General features: G+C 38.3%; 1 protein-coding gene across 1 annotated transcript; it reads left to right on the top strand.

The window, feature by feature from the left end:
* Window positions 1-4221: 4221 nt before the first annotated feature.
* LOC113748861 (isoflavone 2'-hydroxylase-like) lies at window positions 4222-13579 on the top strand. The gene is made up of 2 exons (XM_027292441.1): window positions 4222-5175; window positions 12814-13579. Exons 1-2 carry the CDS (start codon window positions 4261-4263, stop codon window positions 13444-13446), a joined length of 1548 nt encoding a protein of 515 aa, XP_027148242.1. The 5' UTR covers window positions 4222-4260; the 3' UTR covers window positions 13447-13579.
* Window positions 13580-17165: the final 3586 nt, after the last annotated feature.

The following is a 17165-nucleotide window of genomic DNA, read 5'->3' as shown; positions in this document are numbered from 1 at the left end:
CTGGCTGCACTGACGAAATAGTATTCAAAATTCTAGACTCGGTTGAACACCTCTCACTGTGATCAGCTATCCTTCGCCTGGATAATGAGTCCGCCACTCCATTGTCGATGCCTTTCTTATAATGGATCTCGTAGTCCAAGCCTAACAACTTAGTCAGCCATTTGTGTTGCAACGGATGTGTGAGTCGCTGTTCCAATAAGTATTTGAGGGCTTGATGATCCGTTCGAATGATGAAGCGATGTCTGACTAGATAATGTTTCCATTTAGTGACAGCCAACACCAATGCAAAGAGCTCTTTCTCGTATACTGACATACCCAGATTCTGGTTTGCTAGAGCTTTGCTAAGGAACGCTATGGGATGTCCTTGTTGCATCAGGACTGCACCAATGCCCATTCCGCAGGCATCCGTCTCGATGACGAAATGAATCTCAAAGTTGGGCATGCTCAATATGGGAGCAGTCGTCATGGCTTTCTTTAAATCTTCAAAAGCCATTTGAGCTTCAGAATTCCATGTGAACCCGTCCTTTTTCAACAATTGCGTCAATGGTATACTGATTACCCCGTATCCTTTAACGAATCTTCGGTAATAGCCTGTTAAACCCAGGAATCCTCTCAATTCTTTTACTGTTTTGGGTGCTAGCCAGGAGAGTATGCACTCTATCTTAGACTTGTCCATGCTTACGCCTTTTTCAGATATCACATGTCCTAAATACTCCACGGAAGTTTGGGCAAATGAGCGTTTAGATCTTTTGCAGAATAGTTGATTGTCAGCCAGGACCCCAAGGACGATTTGGAGATGTTGCATGTGCGACTCGAAGGTGGGACTGTAGATTAGGATATCGTCAAAAAATACTAACACAAACTTTCTCATATATGGCTGGAAAATCCGATTCATCAAGGCCTGGAAGGTAGTTGGGGCGTTCGTCAATCCAAACGGCATGATCAAGAATTCGAAGTGACCATGATGCGTTTGGAAGGCAGTTTTGTGCGTATCCATTGCTTTAACTCTCAGTTGGTGGTAACCTGCTCTAAGGTCCAGCTTAGACATGTACTTCATCCCATGCAACTCATTCAAAAGTTCATCTATATTCGGTATGAAAAATCTGTCTTTAACAGTCAGCTCGTTTAGCTTTCGATAGTCCACACATAATCTCCATGAGTTATCCTTCTTATTGACCAGCAAAACAGAAGATGCGAAGGGACTACTACTGTGAATAACAACACCATTAGAGAGCATCTCAGTCACTTGCTTCTCAATTTCAGTTTTGTATGCGTGAGGGTACCTGTAAGACTTTAGTTTGAAGGGTTCCGCTCCAGGTTTGAGAGTGATTTGGTGATCTAGCTCTCTTTCTCCGGGGGCAGACCTGTCGGGGTGGCAAATACTTGTGAGTACTGTTGTAGGACCGCTTCCACCTGCTCAGGAATATCTCTTTACTGGTGCCCCCGTGATTCGGCTTGCAAGGCAGCACAGTGCCTGTGCTTCTCTTGTATAAAAGATCTGAGGTCCTTACCTCTTACCAGCTCCATCACAGGTTGGTTGATAAGCCCTTGTAAGTGCAACAAACTTCCACTGCTGCTGAGAGCAATACTGAGACTATGAAAATCAAACGTAATGGGACTGAATTGGTACATCCAATCTACCCCTAAAATAATGTCCCAATTCCCTAAATTCATCATCTTCAAGTCAAATTGGAACTGATAGTCCTGTATTAGCCACTTGACTCTTGGACAAATTGCCCCACTAGTAATATCCGTACCATCTGTCAAGGTGACTGTGAAAGGAGTCACCTCTTGATGAGGTAAGTACAAAGACTTCGCAAGACCGAAGTGAATGAAGCTGTTTGAAGCTCTAGTATCCACCAAGATTTTTATTGGTAGTCCTCCCATGTTACCCAGTAGTATAATAAACTTCCTACTCATGGCTCCATTCAAAGCATTCAGAGAAACCTCAGCTAATTCCCCAACTCTTCCAATGCTTTGGTCTTGTTCCCCTTCAGCATCCTCAAAATCCGTTTCATCCCCTTCTTCCAGATCCACACAGTTCAAGCTTCCTGACTTACAACGATGCCCAGCACCAAACTTCTCACCACACCTATAGCACAGGCCATGTTTGCGCCTATACTGTATCTCCTCAGCAGAGATCTTATTAAACTCTCTTGCCACGTTTTCTGACTTGTTGGTGTTTGGAGTGATTGCAGGAATACGGTAGGAACTGGAGGACTTCTGATTATTAGGTTGATTCTTGAACAATCCGAATCTGGATTCTAACACAACTTTACTAGTACTTCGCGATTGTCTGGCTTGCACTTCTAAGGAACACTCTTGTAGTTCAGCTATTTCGAAGGCCTTCGCTAGTGATTGTGGCTTAAACATTTTCACCATTGGTCTAATTTCCTCTTTAAGGCCACTGACAAAACTGGAGACAAAATAGAGCTCGTCTAATTTAGGATTTCTAAGGAGCATGAGAGTTTTAAGCTCATCGAATTTTTCCTCATATTCCTCTATTGTTCCATTCTTTTGAAGCTTATTGAATTCCTCTACCATATCACGAGAGCCTTTACTGGAAAATCTTTCGCACATTAAGTCACTAAACTCTGTCCAAGAGAGGTGAGGTCTTTCAAGTTTCACTCCTTGAAACCAATTGTCGGCCTTCCCCTCAAGAAACATTTCTACCATTTCTACTTTTTGGTTATCAGGAATCTGGTAATTCAAGAAATATTTCTGACATTTCCTAAGCCATTCCCTAGGGTTACCAGCAGCAAACATAGGCATTTCAAGTTTCGGCAAGATAGGATGGAATTGCTTACTTCGATTCTCTGGTGGCGCACAATGGGTACCATTTTGATTCCCTAGCTTCATGTGCAGCGGTGGAGTTGGCAGCAAGGGATTTGACGCTCGCGATTCCAGCTCAGAGCAACCTCTTTCCTTCAACATCACAGTCAGCAAGTTGTTGAACTTCTGCTCAATCGAGCTGAACCTTTGATCCAAGTTACCCACCAGTGCTTCCAGTCGCGAGCTTTTCTGCTCTAGTTCCTCCTGAAACCGCTGTTGACAAGAGGCCTGCATGCTGGCCATCGATTCCACCACCTCCTGCAAACGGCTGTCTTGCTTCTTGATATGTTCTTCCAAGGTGCGGTACCGAGTATTTTCCGCCATTTCCGTATCAATTGCAGCCAAGGATCGGCTGCTTTGATACCAAATGTCAGACCCCTGGGTTTGAGCTCGTGGAATACAGAGAAGGGAAGTGAACGGCAGAGGAAGATTTGGGGAAGAAAAGGAAAAATGATGGGAAAGAAAAGAGAGCCAAAGCAAGAGAGAGAAAGTAATTCAAATTGTATTAAGTCTGATAATCTTTCCTTCTGTTACACTTGCTATTTATAATGGCAGCTAATAGTGGAAACTAAACAAACGTGAGCTAACAGAATAACTAATTCTAACTAACTACCAGAATTAGTCCAACGGCACCGTTTCATGTCCTAGCCCTTATTTTGTTTTATCACTTAAACGCATACACTAAAGAATAAAATGACAAATTACGCCTTAAGTTCCTGACACATACCTTCGACTAAGTGTTTCTTCTTTATAAATTTTGTTTAGGCATTGGTCACAGCTGGAACAAGTACTTCTGAAGAAGCCATGGAATGGGCAGTGTCTCTTTTGGTAAATCAATAGCGGAAAAATCCTTTATTCTGCTATTGATTGATGTCCCAGTTTTTTGAGACTACCGTTAAAGGCATACTTAATCTATGTGCAATTTAAAAATAATTAAAATAAATTAACACTGTATGAATTTTATTTTTCACATACATACAATTTATATAAATTAAAGAACTCTGATTTATAAGTCTATAGTAATTTGGTACTTAAAATACTTAAGGCCATTATGAGTAATTGTGTAGGTAAAATATGATTAGGTCAGTAAGGTAAAAATTAGATTTTATAAGGATATAAAAGAAAGTTCAAAAATTAGCAAAAACAAAAAATTTACACCAACGCCACTCCTCTAGCTTTATTAGATATATATTTCAATGTATAATTCTTGCCAATTGTTCATCTCAATTAGTGAGCTCATAGACATCAAACGACAAAGTTCCTCCCACAATTGCGTCAAGAATTATTACGCATTATCCAATAACCAATGACTTTGGCGTTATCAGTTTGACTTTTTAGCACACGACTAATTGCACATTATCAATGCAAGAGCGGACCAAAATAGCAGAAGTTAACTAAGAAGTCTCGTGTGATTTGCAGCTTTAGGCCATGGAGAATCTCTGCTACTACCTCGTCACCATCTTATTGTGTTCTTTACCTTTACTTCTCATCTTCAAAAACTTGCTATTCAACCATGTCAAGAACAAGAAGTTACCACCAAGTCCACTTGCTTTGCCAATAATTGGCCATCTTTACCTTATCAAGAACTCACTCTACCAAGACTTGACTTCATTATCATCAAGATATGGTCCAATTTTCTTTCTCCAATTCGGCTGCCGTTCCTTTGTTGTTGTGTCATCTCCATCCGCCATTGAAGAGTGCTTCACCAGGAATGATATCATACTTGCAAACCGTCCTCGGAGCATGGGTGGGGACAGGCTTTCCTATAACTATACAGCCGTTGGGTTAGTCCCATATGGCCACATGTGGAGGGATCTTCGTCGCCTCTTTGTCGTTGAATCTTTCTCCTTCAACAGCCTCCAGAGGACTTCAGTTATCAGGGAAGAAGAAATTAAGATGATTCTCAGGTCAATATACAGAGTTTCAAAGAATGGAAGCCAAGTAAGAGTTGAATTGAACCGTTGGATTTCTGTTTTTACGCTCAATGTTATCATGAGGATGCTTGTTGGAAGACGCTGTATCAGAGAAGAGGATGCTGGAGAGGAGTTGGGGATGCAAATAATTAAAGAATTCAGCGAAATGTTTGCTTCAGGCGCAGGCATTGCGCTGAATTTGTGTGACTTCGTCCCTATATTAAGATGGATTGGCTACAAGGGACTGGAAAAGGAAATGATCTCTTTGCACAAGAAGAGAGATAAATTCTTGCAGGGTTTCATAGACGAATTTCAATGTTCAGATACTCTGCTGGACAAAGAGGAGAAGGCAGTGATTCCAAATCTGCTTTCCCGCAAGGAAAAAGAATCAGATTTTCTATCGGATGACATCATAAAGAGTATTGCTTTGGTTAGTGCAATATGCAATTTCTCTCTGTTTTCCTTACTCCATGAGCTTATCCCACTTCAGTACTTTGCCAAGGCAGTGAAATTTGAACTGGCAGAATATACTTATTTTTTTCCGCTTTATCTGCATTTACACTTGTTATGAACTCATTATTTTGCAGAACTTGTTTCACTTGCTCAATTGCTTTCTTCAGCAATATAAAGCTAATATGGTTTTCAATTGAATTCATTAAGTGATAGGGTGTTAATTGTTGGTTATTTTATTATTAATCTCCCTTTTTATCCTTGCCAAATATTGCTTAATTGTTAATATTTACTCACATTTGGTATCTGGACTTAATTTCAGGAATGAAGCAGAAAACTACCAAAAAGGAGGGACTTTATGGAAAATATGGAGACTTCTAAGGGTTTCAATTCTTGGGCCCTTGAATTGGTGGGGACCACAAGCTAGTGAAAGGCATTTAGTCATTTGGGCTCTTCAAAAGAAGTTACGTAGAGAGACTTGGAGAAAGAAGTACTTTGGAGGCTTTGTCCACATGTGTGGGGACCACCTAGATAACCCTTAGTCATCTTTCTTTTGATTAAAGAGGGATAACGTAGGGAAGGAAAGGGACACATCTAGGGCTTTAGTTTTAGTTTTTTAGTTTAGTTCTAGTTTCCTTTCTTTGGACTGGCATCTGACACACGCCAGGTGTTCGACAATATTCCCCAACGGGGAGATTTTCTCATGAGGCGTGGTTAAGTTTTTCTAGTCAAGGGGACAACTGACGATTTGGTTCGACAACTACTGTGAGATCGAATCTGTTTTAATTGTTTTCTTCATTTATTGGTATTTATATGTTCCTTGATTTTAATTGCTATGGCCTTGTGTATGATTGATTAGTGCGCAATAATTAATTATTCATATAGGCTATTTTTGCTAAATAGGGGTAATTGAATCCGTAATTGTTCGTTATCTTTATCTCAGTAGCAACTGGCGTAATTGGATTTATGTCTGGGGAACATATGATCTAGCTTAAACAAACCCTCGTAGCGTGTTTGTTGGTTAGGATTGGGCCTTTCTAATTATTAATGCAATCTAGAAATTAAATCCTACGGTCGTACCTAGGGTTATTTTTGGGTTAGAGAAATAGCTAACGGTCGTACCTTAGCTATCGAGAAATTAAGGAAGGGTTGGTTGTTTATCGTGTGCATGACAACTATAACTAATCTATTGCTAAATGTTGGAATTATTTCTGCATCAATGATCAGTGCATGAACCATTTCTGATGTGTACCCTTGGCTGGAGTTTCCCCAATCATTTCTTTTAATTAATTATTTTCTGCAGTTAATTTATTTAGTTAGCATTTAATCCAAAACCCCCCATACTTTGGACTCTAGAAGAAACGAATTATCCCCAGTCCCTGTGGATTCGACCCTACTCACCGCTATATACAAAATCTGTATTTTTCTCGAGTAGGTATTTATTATTGCACAGGTTCGGCACCTGTCAATTTTTGGCGCCGTTGCCGGGGACTGGTGTCAGATTAATTTGTTTCTTTTTGAGTTCACCTTGTTTTCATTTTCAATTTATTTTTCTTTTTTTTTTATGGCTGCTAACATTCCATATTTTGATGATAGACTGGACTTTGTTCCTGAATGGGGTTATGAGAGTCATGTTTTTCCTAATGATCAATGGGCTGTTGCAAATTGTGGAACTTATTTTGACTCAGGTTATTCAACTGACACATGCCCCGCATTTCAAGACAATCTAAGTGCTCCAATTGATACTTTCGGAGATTTTCCACCCCAATATCAAATGCAGTATGACCCTTATTCAAACGGGTATGATCAAGGATGGTGGGATAATTCCAATTTTGATTATGCGACCGGACCAATGGATTTTCAACAGCAAGAGTCTCAGCAATCATCCTCCGTGTCAGGTATGTCTCTTGAAGAAATGATGGGATTACTAATTGCTAATACAAATCGATTTCATCAGGAGACACAAGCGAGTCTAAATCGATTTCATCAGAAGACACAAGCGAGCCTTCGCGACCTGGCGGATCAAATGCGTCAATTGACATCCAGGATAGAGCGATTAGCTTCTCACCGTGAAGAATTGCCCTCACAAATCAATATCAATCTTGAAGGAGATGAGAGTGCAATTATCTGGCCAAATGACATGGAACTGCAAGAGTTTCAAGGGAACGGATTTAAAGATGCAGTTGAAAAGGAAGTTGAAGTGCAAAAAATGAGACTCCAGGATCAACTCATTCAAGTGAATGAATCCAGTGAACAATCTCCAAATGCGGTGACATCCCCTCCACTCCTTCATCACTATTCTCCTGACTCTTACTCTTCAATTCCTATTAATGAAATTGACTTTATTATACCAGACAATTTTGAATTTCATGACAGGAATAAATTAAGAGTGGCGATGGCAAGATATCTTGTGCCAATAAATGCAAGTGAGGGAGGAGTGAATGGAGAATGCAAATTATCATCGACTCGTTTGGCGCCATTTACTAGTCCATGGAAGCCCGTAACTCGTATGCCCAAAGATTATTCTATCTACGAGGGCTATCAGGACTATGTAGAGGATGAAGCAATGAGACGAGCTACAAGATTTTATCCTCCGTGAACAAGCATAGCATGTCTAGCCAAAGACATTAAAGAAAGGCGCTTTTTGGGAGGCAACCCAAATATTGATTTTATTATTTTTAGTTGTTTATTTCTTTCGTTTTGTCGTTTCTCCATTGGGTAGTATCAAGGCTAATATCTCTTCCACTGTGACCAGGAAGTGAAATCTTGGCGTGCCCGCGCGGTGTTAGTGTTTTCTGAGACCAGAGGACGAAGACCAATCTTGGCGTGCCCGCGCGGTATTGGACGACCCAAACCATGTTTTTTATCAAAAAAAAAAAAAAAAAAAATTATTATTATTATTATTGTTTATTATTATTACTTTAAAAAAAATAATTTCAGATTTCAGATCTACGTTCAGATAGTTTTTGAAAAAAAAAAAAAAATTTCCCATTTTTTTTCTTCTTTTTTTTTCTTTCCTTCTTTCCTTCTTTCTTTCTTTCTTCTTCTTTCTTTCTCTCTTCTTCCCCGCTACTTTCCCCTCTTCCCCTTTTCTTTTCTTCTTTCGACCGCCATCCTTTCCCCCCGAATTATCAATTCCCCCAATCATCAATCTCCACCACCACAGCAGCTCCACTCCGCAACCAAAGCCGCATGACCTCCGCTGCCCACGCCGCGCGCCGCCACCGTTGCTGTCTGCCCTCCACCTGCGCACGGCACCACCAATCTCTACCCTCGCAGTCCAGTCAGCCTCCCTCAGCAACAGCTCCAAGCTCCAGCGAGCTCTCCACAGCTCGCGCGCTACCCCAGCGCGCCGCCCTCACCATGGCACCAGAGCAACACCAGCGCCGCCGTCCAGCCCTGAGCTCCACAGCCCAGCGCCGCAACAGCTTGCTGCTGCCTCCAACCCCACACGACGCACAGCGCCCGAACTGCCATCGCCGCTCGCCACCAGCGCACCTCTGCAGCCACGCGGCCCAGCCGCGTCTCCCCTCACCAAGCCGCTGCAGTCCGCCGCTAGCTCCTCTTCACGGCCATCAACTGTCCAGCCGCGCCATCCCACCTGTCGATTTCTGACAGGTGGAGGTATTGTAATTTCCTCCCCAATTAGTTTGACTCCCTGCAACTTGTGGTTGGTTTCTGGATGGTTAAAGGAAGGTGATAATTTGGGCATTTTCTGGGCCAATTTTGGTTTGAATTGAGTTTAATTGCTGCTAGATTGTTGTCCGTTTGATTAATTTTTCCCTGTGGCTCACCAGTGGTACTGGTTGAGGTCCTTTGCCTATCATTGTTGCCGCTATTTGAAGATACTTGCGTATTTTACAGTTTAAGTTTCCGCGGTTGAGTTGCTGCCATTGAATTTAATTCTTTCCTGTCTGTGCACCAGTGGTACTGGTTGCGGTGTTGCTTGAAATTCTTGAGATTTGATTGAATTATATTCGGTTGTCGCTGGAAATCGAATTGGATATTTGACTGTCCAACTGGAGACAGTTGTTGGGATTTTGATTGGGAATTGTGTCCTAGTATTGTGGGTATTTTTCTGCGTTCATTTGTTGAATTGGGATATGAAGGTGCCATTTGCACCGGCCTGTTGAAGTAGTTGCCTCTATTTGCCTTGTTTCGGGGCTATTGTTCCATTTCCTCTGCTTATTCTGATTTGATACATCTAGTGAGATTGTTAGGCTGATCTTATTCTGTTTTTGCCTTAATTGGGAACACCAGTGGGAAGTACCGTTGCCCGATCCACCCCTTTTTTTGACGATTTCAGGGAAGTACCGTTGCCCTTCTCTTTATTTTTGTTGTTGGTTTATCACATTGAGGGCAATGTGTGATTTAGGTGTGGGGGGGTCAGTTTTGGGTGCTAGTATTTTTAGTTTTTAGGTTCTAGAGGTTTTTCCTTTGTTTTAGTTTGATATTTATCTCCTTTTTCGTTTATTTTCTTTTCTTTTTTCTAGTGGTCAGCTCTTCTAGAACTACCAAGTTTTGATGCTGGATTGTTGCCTCTAATTCTGCTATTGCCAAGTTTTAGTAATAAAAGGATATCAAGTTGATGTGTTGAGTTCAGGAACATCTCTTTGGTGAATATCAATAATTGCTTAACTTTTTCAATTTTTGTTAACTTTTCTAGGCATAGGGAATGATTGTTGGCATTTTTCATGTGAATTGGTCCAATTATTAATTTTAGTTCTCCATGTTTGGAAATTTGAGGCTGGCTGCTGTTATTTTTGTGATATTTTCTAGTTATTGTGGTATGTTATCATAAATAAGAGGTGACTGTACTCCACTAGTTGTTACTACTGAGTAACCGGGGATCTTCACCTAAAGTGTCGATTCTCGCGTCAAAAGGTAGTAGTTGCTATGAGTGCGTGGTCCCGTAGCAATTAGAGTTGAGTAACCGGGCTCCTCCATCTATCAAATGTTGGAGTTCGCGTCAAAAGGCTCTAAGGGCTATAGACTAAGTCTTTTGTTACTCAAAAAAAAAAAAAAAAAAAAGAGAAAAAGAAACAAAAACAAAACAAAAAGAAAAAAATAATAAAATAAAGATTGTGTTAGTATGTGAATAAGTCAGCTTGCCAGTTTGTGATCTTAATGTCGAGATTTTGGTTAATAGCTGGACCATTTACTGATAAATGTGAGCAACCATTCCTTTATCTTAGATTAGTTTGCTTTAAATTGGAGGAGTTGGTGGTTAGGAGGCTAACCGAGGTGGTTTTTCTTGGATCTTGACCTGTGCCGCTTGATATATGATTTTCTTGGTGTCTTGGCAATACGGTAGTTGGAGTAACAGCCATGGTCAAATTTTGGTGTTCGATTGTGGTTCTCATGCTTGAGGGCAAGCATGATTTAGGTGTGGGGGGAATTGATAGGGTGTTAATTGTTGGTTATTTTATTATTAATCTCCCTTTTTATCCTTGCCAAATATTGCTTAATTGTTAATATTTACTCACATTTGGTATCTGGACTTAATTTCAGGAATGAAGCAGAAAACTACCAAAAAGGAGGGACTTTATGGAAAATATGGAGACTTCTAAGGGTTTCAATTCTTGGGCCCTTGAATTGGTGGGGACCACAAGCTAGTGAAAGGCATTTAGTCATTTGGGCTCTTCAAAAGAAGTTACGTAGAGAGACTTGGAGAAAGAAGTACTTTGGAGGCTTTGTCCACATGTGTGGGGACCACCTAGATAACCCTTAGTCATCTTTCTTTTGATTAAAGAGGGATAACGTAGGGAAGGAAAGGGACACATCTAGGGCTTTAGTTTTAGTTTTTTAGTTTAGTTCTAGTTTCCTTTCTTTGGACTGGCATCTGACACACGCCAGGTGTTCGACAATATTCCCCAACGGGGAGATTTTCTCATGAGGCGTGGTTAAGTTTTTCTAGTCAAGGGGACAACTGACGATTTGGTTCGACAACTACTGTGAGATCGAATCTGTTTTAATTGTTTTCTTCATTTATTGGTATTTATATGTTCCTTGATTTTAATTGCTATGGCCTTGTGTATGATTGATTAGTGCGCAATAATTAATTATTCATATAGGCTATTTTTGCTAAATAGGGGTAATTGAATCCGTAATTGTTCGTTATCTTTATCTCAGTAGCAACTGGCGTAATTGGATTTATGTCTGGGGAACATATGATCTAGCTTAAACAAACCCTCGTAGCGTGTTTGTTGGTTAGGATTGGGCCTTTCTAATTATTAATGCAATCTAGAAATTAAATCCTACGGTCGTACCTAGGGTTATTTTTGGGTTAGAGAAATAGCTAACGGTCGTACCTTAGCTATCGAGAAATTAAGGAAGGGTTGGTTGTTTATCGTGTGCATGACAACTATAACTAATCTATTGCTAAATGTTGGAATTATTTCTGCATCAATGATCAGTGCATGAACCATTTCTGATGTGTACCCTTGGCTGGAGTTTCCCCAATCATTTCTTTTAATTAATTATTTTCTGCAGTTAATTTATTTAGTTAGCATTTAATCCAAAACCCCCCATACTTTGGACTCTAGAAGAAACGAATTATCCCCAGTCCCTGTGGATTCGACCCTACTCACCGCTATATACAAAATCTGTATTTTTCTCGAGTAGGTATTTATTATTGCACAGGTTCGGCACCTGTCATTAAGCTACAGCGAGGCAACAGTAACAGCTCTATATGAACCTTTAGCAATTGATTCTTTGCCTGTGGGAGCTAACCAGTAGAAAGTGGCGGATATCAATTATCACTTCTTCGTGTAAATATATTACCTGTTCAAAACTATCCTAAAGACATATATCAACATATATTGTGTTGTGGACCTGTGGTGAAAATTTCCCTTATAATTATATTGGAGTTATCCCTAAAGAATCAGACAAGCTTGTAATAACATGTCATGGTAGAATGATGAATCAAGCAATTCTTAAGAAGAATATCTTGTTAAAGAACTCTTTTGGACTTAGAACGAGTGTTGAAAGAATTTTATTCTGATGTCATTTCAAGAGTATAGGTTGATGGTTTATATAGACTTGATCTAACCCGATCATAGAAAACTCTTGATCAATCGATTCTTCTTAAAGAGAAGCTAGAATCCGTTATAGGTGACAGCGAAGTTATGGAGCTTGTGAATTCCTTCCTTTCCTTGTCTTATTTTGATTCTGATAATGAAGAAAAAATAGACTTATACGGGGTTAGTATTCCTCCAACCGGCCTTCTTACAAAAGTCCTGCTTAATAAACTTTGGATTCTGAAACTAAGATAAGAGTAGTAATCGAGGTCAAAATCTGATACTTCATGCTTACTTTTGTTATTTGTCATGCTAGTGGATAAGATTTGAGTAGAAGATTTAATTAGGAAAATTCCTGAAAACAACCACCATTAATTTCACCAAAACAATCTTTTGAAATGATAATAGCTTCAGCCTTGTTGCATTTGAGCTCATTGGTTGTCATTTTCAATCATCCTTTCCCTTGTTTGTACTTAGTAAAGCTTTTTCAGAAGGATGATCCTGTTGGACAGAGCATTTAAAAGCAACCGTTCTGGGATTCTTTCCCACCCTAATTTAACCATATCTATTTTGTCTAACAAAAGCAACCCTTGATTCAGATACTATTTACAGCAGGAAGAGAAACATCCACACTGACCACTGAATGGGCTATGTTGCTTTTACTGAATCACCCGAAGGCACTACAGAAACTGAGGACTGAGATTGACAACAGCGTAGGACATGGAAGGCTGGTGGATGAATCTGATATTCCAAAGCTTCCCTATCTTCGTTGTGTTGTCAATGAGACATTGAGACTGTACCCCGCGGCACCACTTCTGCTACCTCATCAGGCATCTGAAGACTGCCGAGTCGGGGGGTATGATATTCCAAAAGGTACGATTGTTTTAGCTAATGCCTGGGCCGTGCATAGGGATCCAAAACTCTGGGAGGAGCCTGAGAAATTCATGCCAGAAAGATTCGAAGGGAAGGGATTAATGGATAAAGAAGAGTTCAATTCCAAGTTTTTACCATTTGGGATAGGGAGGAGAGCTTGTCCCGGAGCCAATCTAGGCATTCGGAGTGTTTCATTGGCAGTTGGTACATTCATCCAGTGCTTTGATTGGGATAAAGTCGAACAGGATGGCGAATTGGACATTGACTTCAGTAACAGAATCACTATGAAGAAGTCTAACCATTTGGAGGCCCTATGCACTCCACGCCAGGAATCAATCCAACTTCTCTCTCAACTTTGAAAGCTAGCAAGAAGCTATGAATTGTGGTAGTACAAGTTGTAATCATGAAGTGGCAGGCAAGACTATTCTTAATTATTGTACTAGAACTTAGCCATCCTTTGTGTATAAAATCTTTATTTCTGTTTACAACTAATATTCGATCTGTGTGTTCACATTAAACAACTCGATTAATGTGCATAATGTGCAAAAGGAATAAATGTGCACATCTCTTAAATCACAAGTCGCTTTGGCCAAGTTTTGTGCGAGAATTTGTGACCAAATCTAAAAAACAATACTAACTTTTAACAACTGTACCTATTATCTTATAGTGTTTGTTTCTAGGGGAATGATAGTGACAAAATCCAACGTTGGTGGAAGGTCATACTAATTCTGTGGCAGGTAGGCAGATATCTAAGGAATCTCCTCTTTTGCCATCTATACATATCAGGCTAGGATAGTTTCCTCCTCAAATGACCCGAAGGACCAGGAAGATCCTTAGACCTAGGTTTACGCGGGCCTCCAATAGCAGGTCAAACTAATCTATCCGATAGACATGCAAGCTTCTTCGTCTTCAGAATCCTTGCAGTATCTTCCCCCTCCTCACCGATGCTATCTCCTATAGCTGAGACAGATATCCGATACCTGAGGGAGCGAGCTAACCTATCAGCTAGGCAGTTCATTTCTTGTTGGTATTGGCCCTTTCTTCGGAAATGGGATGAGGGACTGGGGTGCTGTCGCTTTGGCCATTGATTACTGCCTGTGTCAGATAGATAAGAGTGAAAGTGTGAAACTTACATAGCTACATCACTTGCCTTTGCTTCTCCAGCATGGCTTTGGATTCAGAGGTCCTCTACTGGACATTAATCTTGATTACTATTTCCAATAATGTCGATTGATATGTTCTCCGCAAAGTTGCCCGCGGACATTTGTCAATATGTGCCAATAATGAGGTGGCTTGGTCTTGGGAAAACGTATAGGAAGATGTTGAAGAATTACCAGGGGAAGTTTGACGATTTCATGCACGATCTGAGTGAGGAAAGTTGAAGAACTGAAAGTGGTTCAGCCTCATCACCTGATCAAAGCAAGACCATAATCCAATCATTATTGTCTTTGCAAGAATCTGACCCTGAGTTCTACACCCTGGATATTGTCAAAGGAATCATACTGGTAAGACTTCTATCTGCTTCACAAGCCAAACAAGATCATCGCTGTAACTATTGCAACGTTCCTTAATTTTTTCAAGTTAGATGATGCCAACAACCACATCTATTCACTTGTTTTCTTTCAATTGTTTGGATGAATCTTTTATCTCCTAACAGTGCCTATATTAGTGGGTTTAGATGCACATCACATATCCAAAATTTAATGTTCAAATTCAAATTAAAAATATTAATCCCCATCATTTTGGGATCATTATTATAGGGTTAAAGTCATTCAATTATTCCAGCAAACTAAATTGAAAAAAAAAAAATCTTCAATTAGACTAAATTCCAAAGAAGCCTAACGGTTCATTAGATCAGAGATTCCAACATATAACCTCATTCCTTCGACTAAGTGTTTCTTCTTTATAAATTTTGTTTAGGCATTGGTCACGGCTGGAACAAGTACTTCAGAAGAAACCATGGAATGGGCAATGTCTCTTTTGGTAAATCAATAGCGGAAAACTCCTATATTCTGCTATTGATTGATGTCCCAGTTATTTGAGACTAGCGTTAAAGGCATCCTTAATCTATGTGCAATTTAAAAATAATTAAAATAAATTAATATTATATGAATTTTATTTTTCACATACATACAATTTATATAAATTAAAGAACTCTGATTTATAAGTCTATAGTAATTTGGTACTTAAAATGCTTAAGGCCATTATGAGTAATTATGTAGGTAAAATATGATTAGGTAATTAAGGTAAAAATTAGATTTTATAAGGATATAAAAGAAAGTTCAAAAATTAGCAAAAAAAAAAAAAATATTTACACCAACGCCACTCCTCTAGCTTTATTATATAGACTAGTGAGACGGCCTGCGCGTTGCGCAGGAACGCTAATATTTCCCGTGTTAAGTTGCTTAATTTTTAACCGTTATATATTTCTTATAATGTACAGAGTTATATAATTATTATAAGTCTGACTTGAATTATAAAATAATAGTGCGGTAAATTGGTTGGGTGAATATAGTGTTAATAGTTTGTGAAGTATGGAGGATATTTTGTACTATAGTGGTTAATAAAGTACTGTAATTCAGACAATGCAGTGTCGACATTTTGTGTGGTATGATTTGTATAAATTATGTAGTCTGGATGAAATAATTATAAAGATACCCGTCTATATTTATGTATATCTCTATTACTCACTAAATTCCATAAATATGGGCCTATTTCCTTTTTTTTTTGCACAAATTAAAACATTTAATCAATATAATCACAACAATTATTTTTCTTTCATATTTTTGTAAAATGCCGCTCACTAATATTAGATCATTAATCCACATTAAGATCCATGTATTATACATTGTTTTTGAAATTTAAAGTACTTTAATTTTTTTAATGTAAGAAACAATCTAATTAATCTTGCATGTTTGACTAAAAGAATAATAAAAAAATAGCATACAACATTGCTTTTCAATTTAGAGCAATTTTGAGCCATTATGAAAAATGAATATGCTAAAAATTTTATAATAATTATATATATACATTAAATATGGATATTTATTTAACAATATAAAAGTGAGAGTTGCCCTATAAACAGTGTTTTTTTGTCGAGCGGTTATCCTGCAATTGTTATTAGATATCCAAACTATTAGTAAATAACAAACTAACTATTCTTTTTTATAGAATGAAAAGAATAAGAATAAAAACAAGGGCATTAATAATTTGTAATAATTATATAGAGTAAATATGGATATATAGACTAATATATCTTTATAATTGTATGTTTTAAAAAGTAGTAGGATTAGAAACCATTTTTAGTCCAAACCCTTGACACCTTAACCGATTTTGGTTATTTGTGATAACAATGTTGGACTTCTCTCTCTCTGTTTTTTTTTTCTTTTTCTGCTGTTCAATTTTTAGGAATCGTGCAGTCAAAAGTTACTCCTGAACATGCTAAACAACCACTGCATTCAACAATTTTACAGAACACTATTTTATTTCATTTTTTTTGCAATATATGCATTGATCTTTTTTGCAAACAATTTTATTTCATGTCACAGTAATAAAATTCATTTTTTAAAGTCACTAATGCCAATAATAATTTATTAATTATTTCCTCAATAATTGTGTCTTTACAGAACACTTAACAATTTTATTTCATGTTAAGCCAACAATAATTTATTAATTGTTTCCTCAATAATTGTGCATTTACAGAATACTTCAAAAGCAAATAATTAACCACAAAATTAACTTTGTACTAAAAATACAAGACTAACTTTTAAATTTTGTTTAAAAAGTAAAAAATATCACTAAATTCAACATTCCAACTTAAAGAGCCTAAATAAAAAGGTATATAACAACATTAAATCACATAAATATATTGATTGTATAGTTAGATGTAAGGAATGTAGGCAACAAAGAATATAAAAGGCATCGGATATTTAGTAAAATAAAAGAATATAAATAAGCATGAATAAAAGTAAAAATGGGAAAAATTTAACAAGCATCATGATTAAGAGGAAGGAAAATGTGGGAATTCTCATCTTGTAATAGGTTTCCAAATGACATGAACAAATCAAAAGTACAAAAC

This window comes from Coffea eugenioides, chromosome 10 (assembly GCF_003713205.1).
Source record: "Coffea eugenioides isolate CCC68of chromosome 10, Ceug_1.0, whole genome shotgun sequence".
NCBI lineage: Eukaryota > Viridiplantae > Streptophyta > Magnoliopsida > Gentianales > Rubiaceae > Coffea > Coffea eugenioides.
Note: the sequence above shows the minus strand (reverse complement) of the source record. Positions and strands in the feature narration are given on the sequence as shown.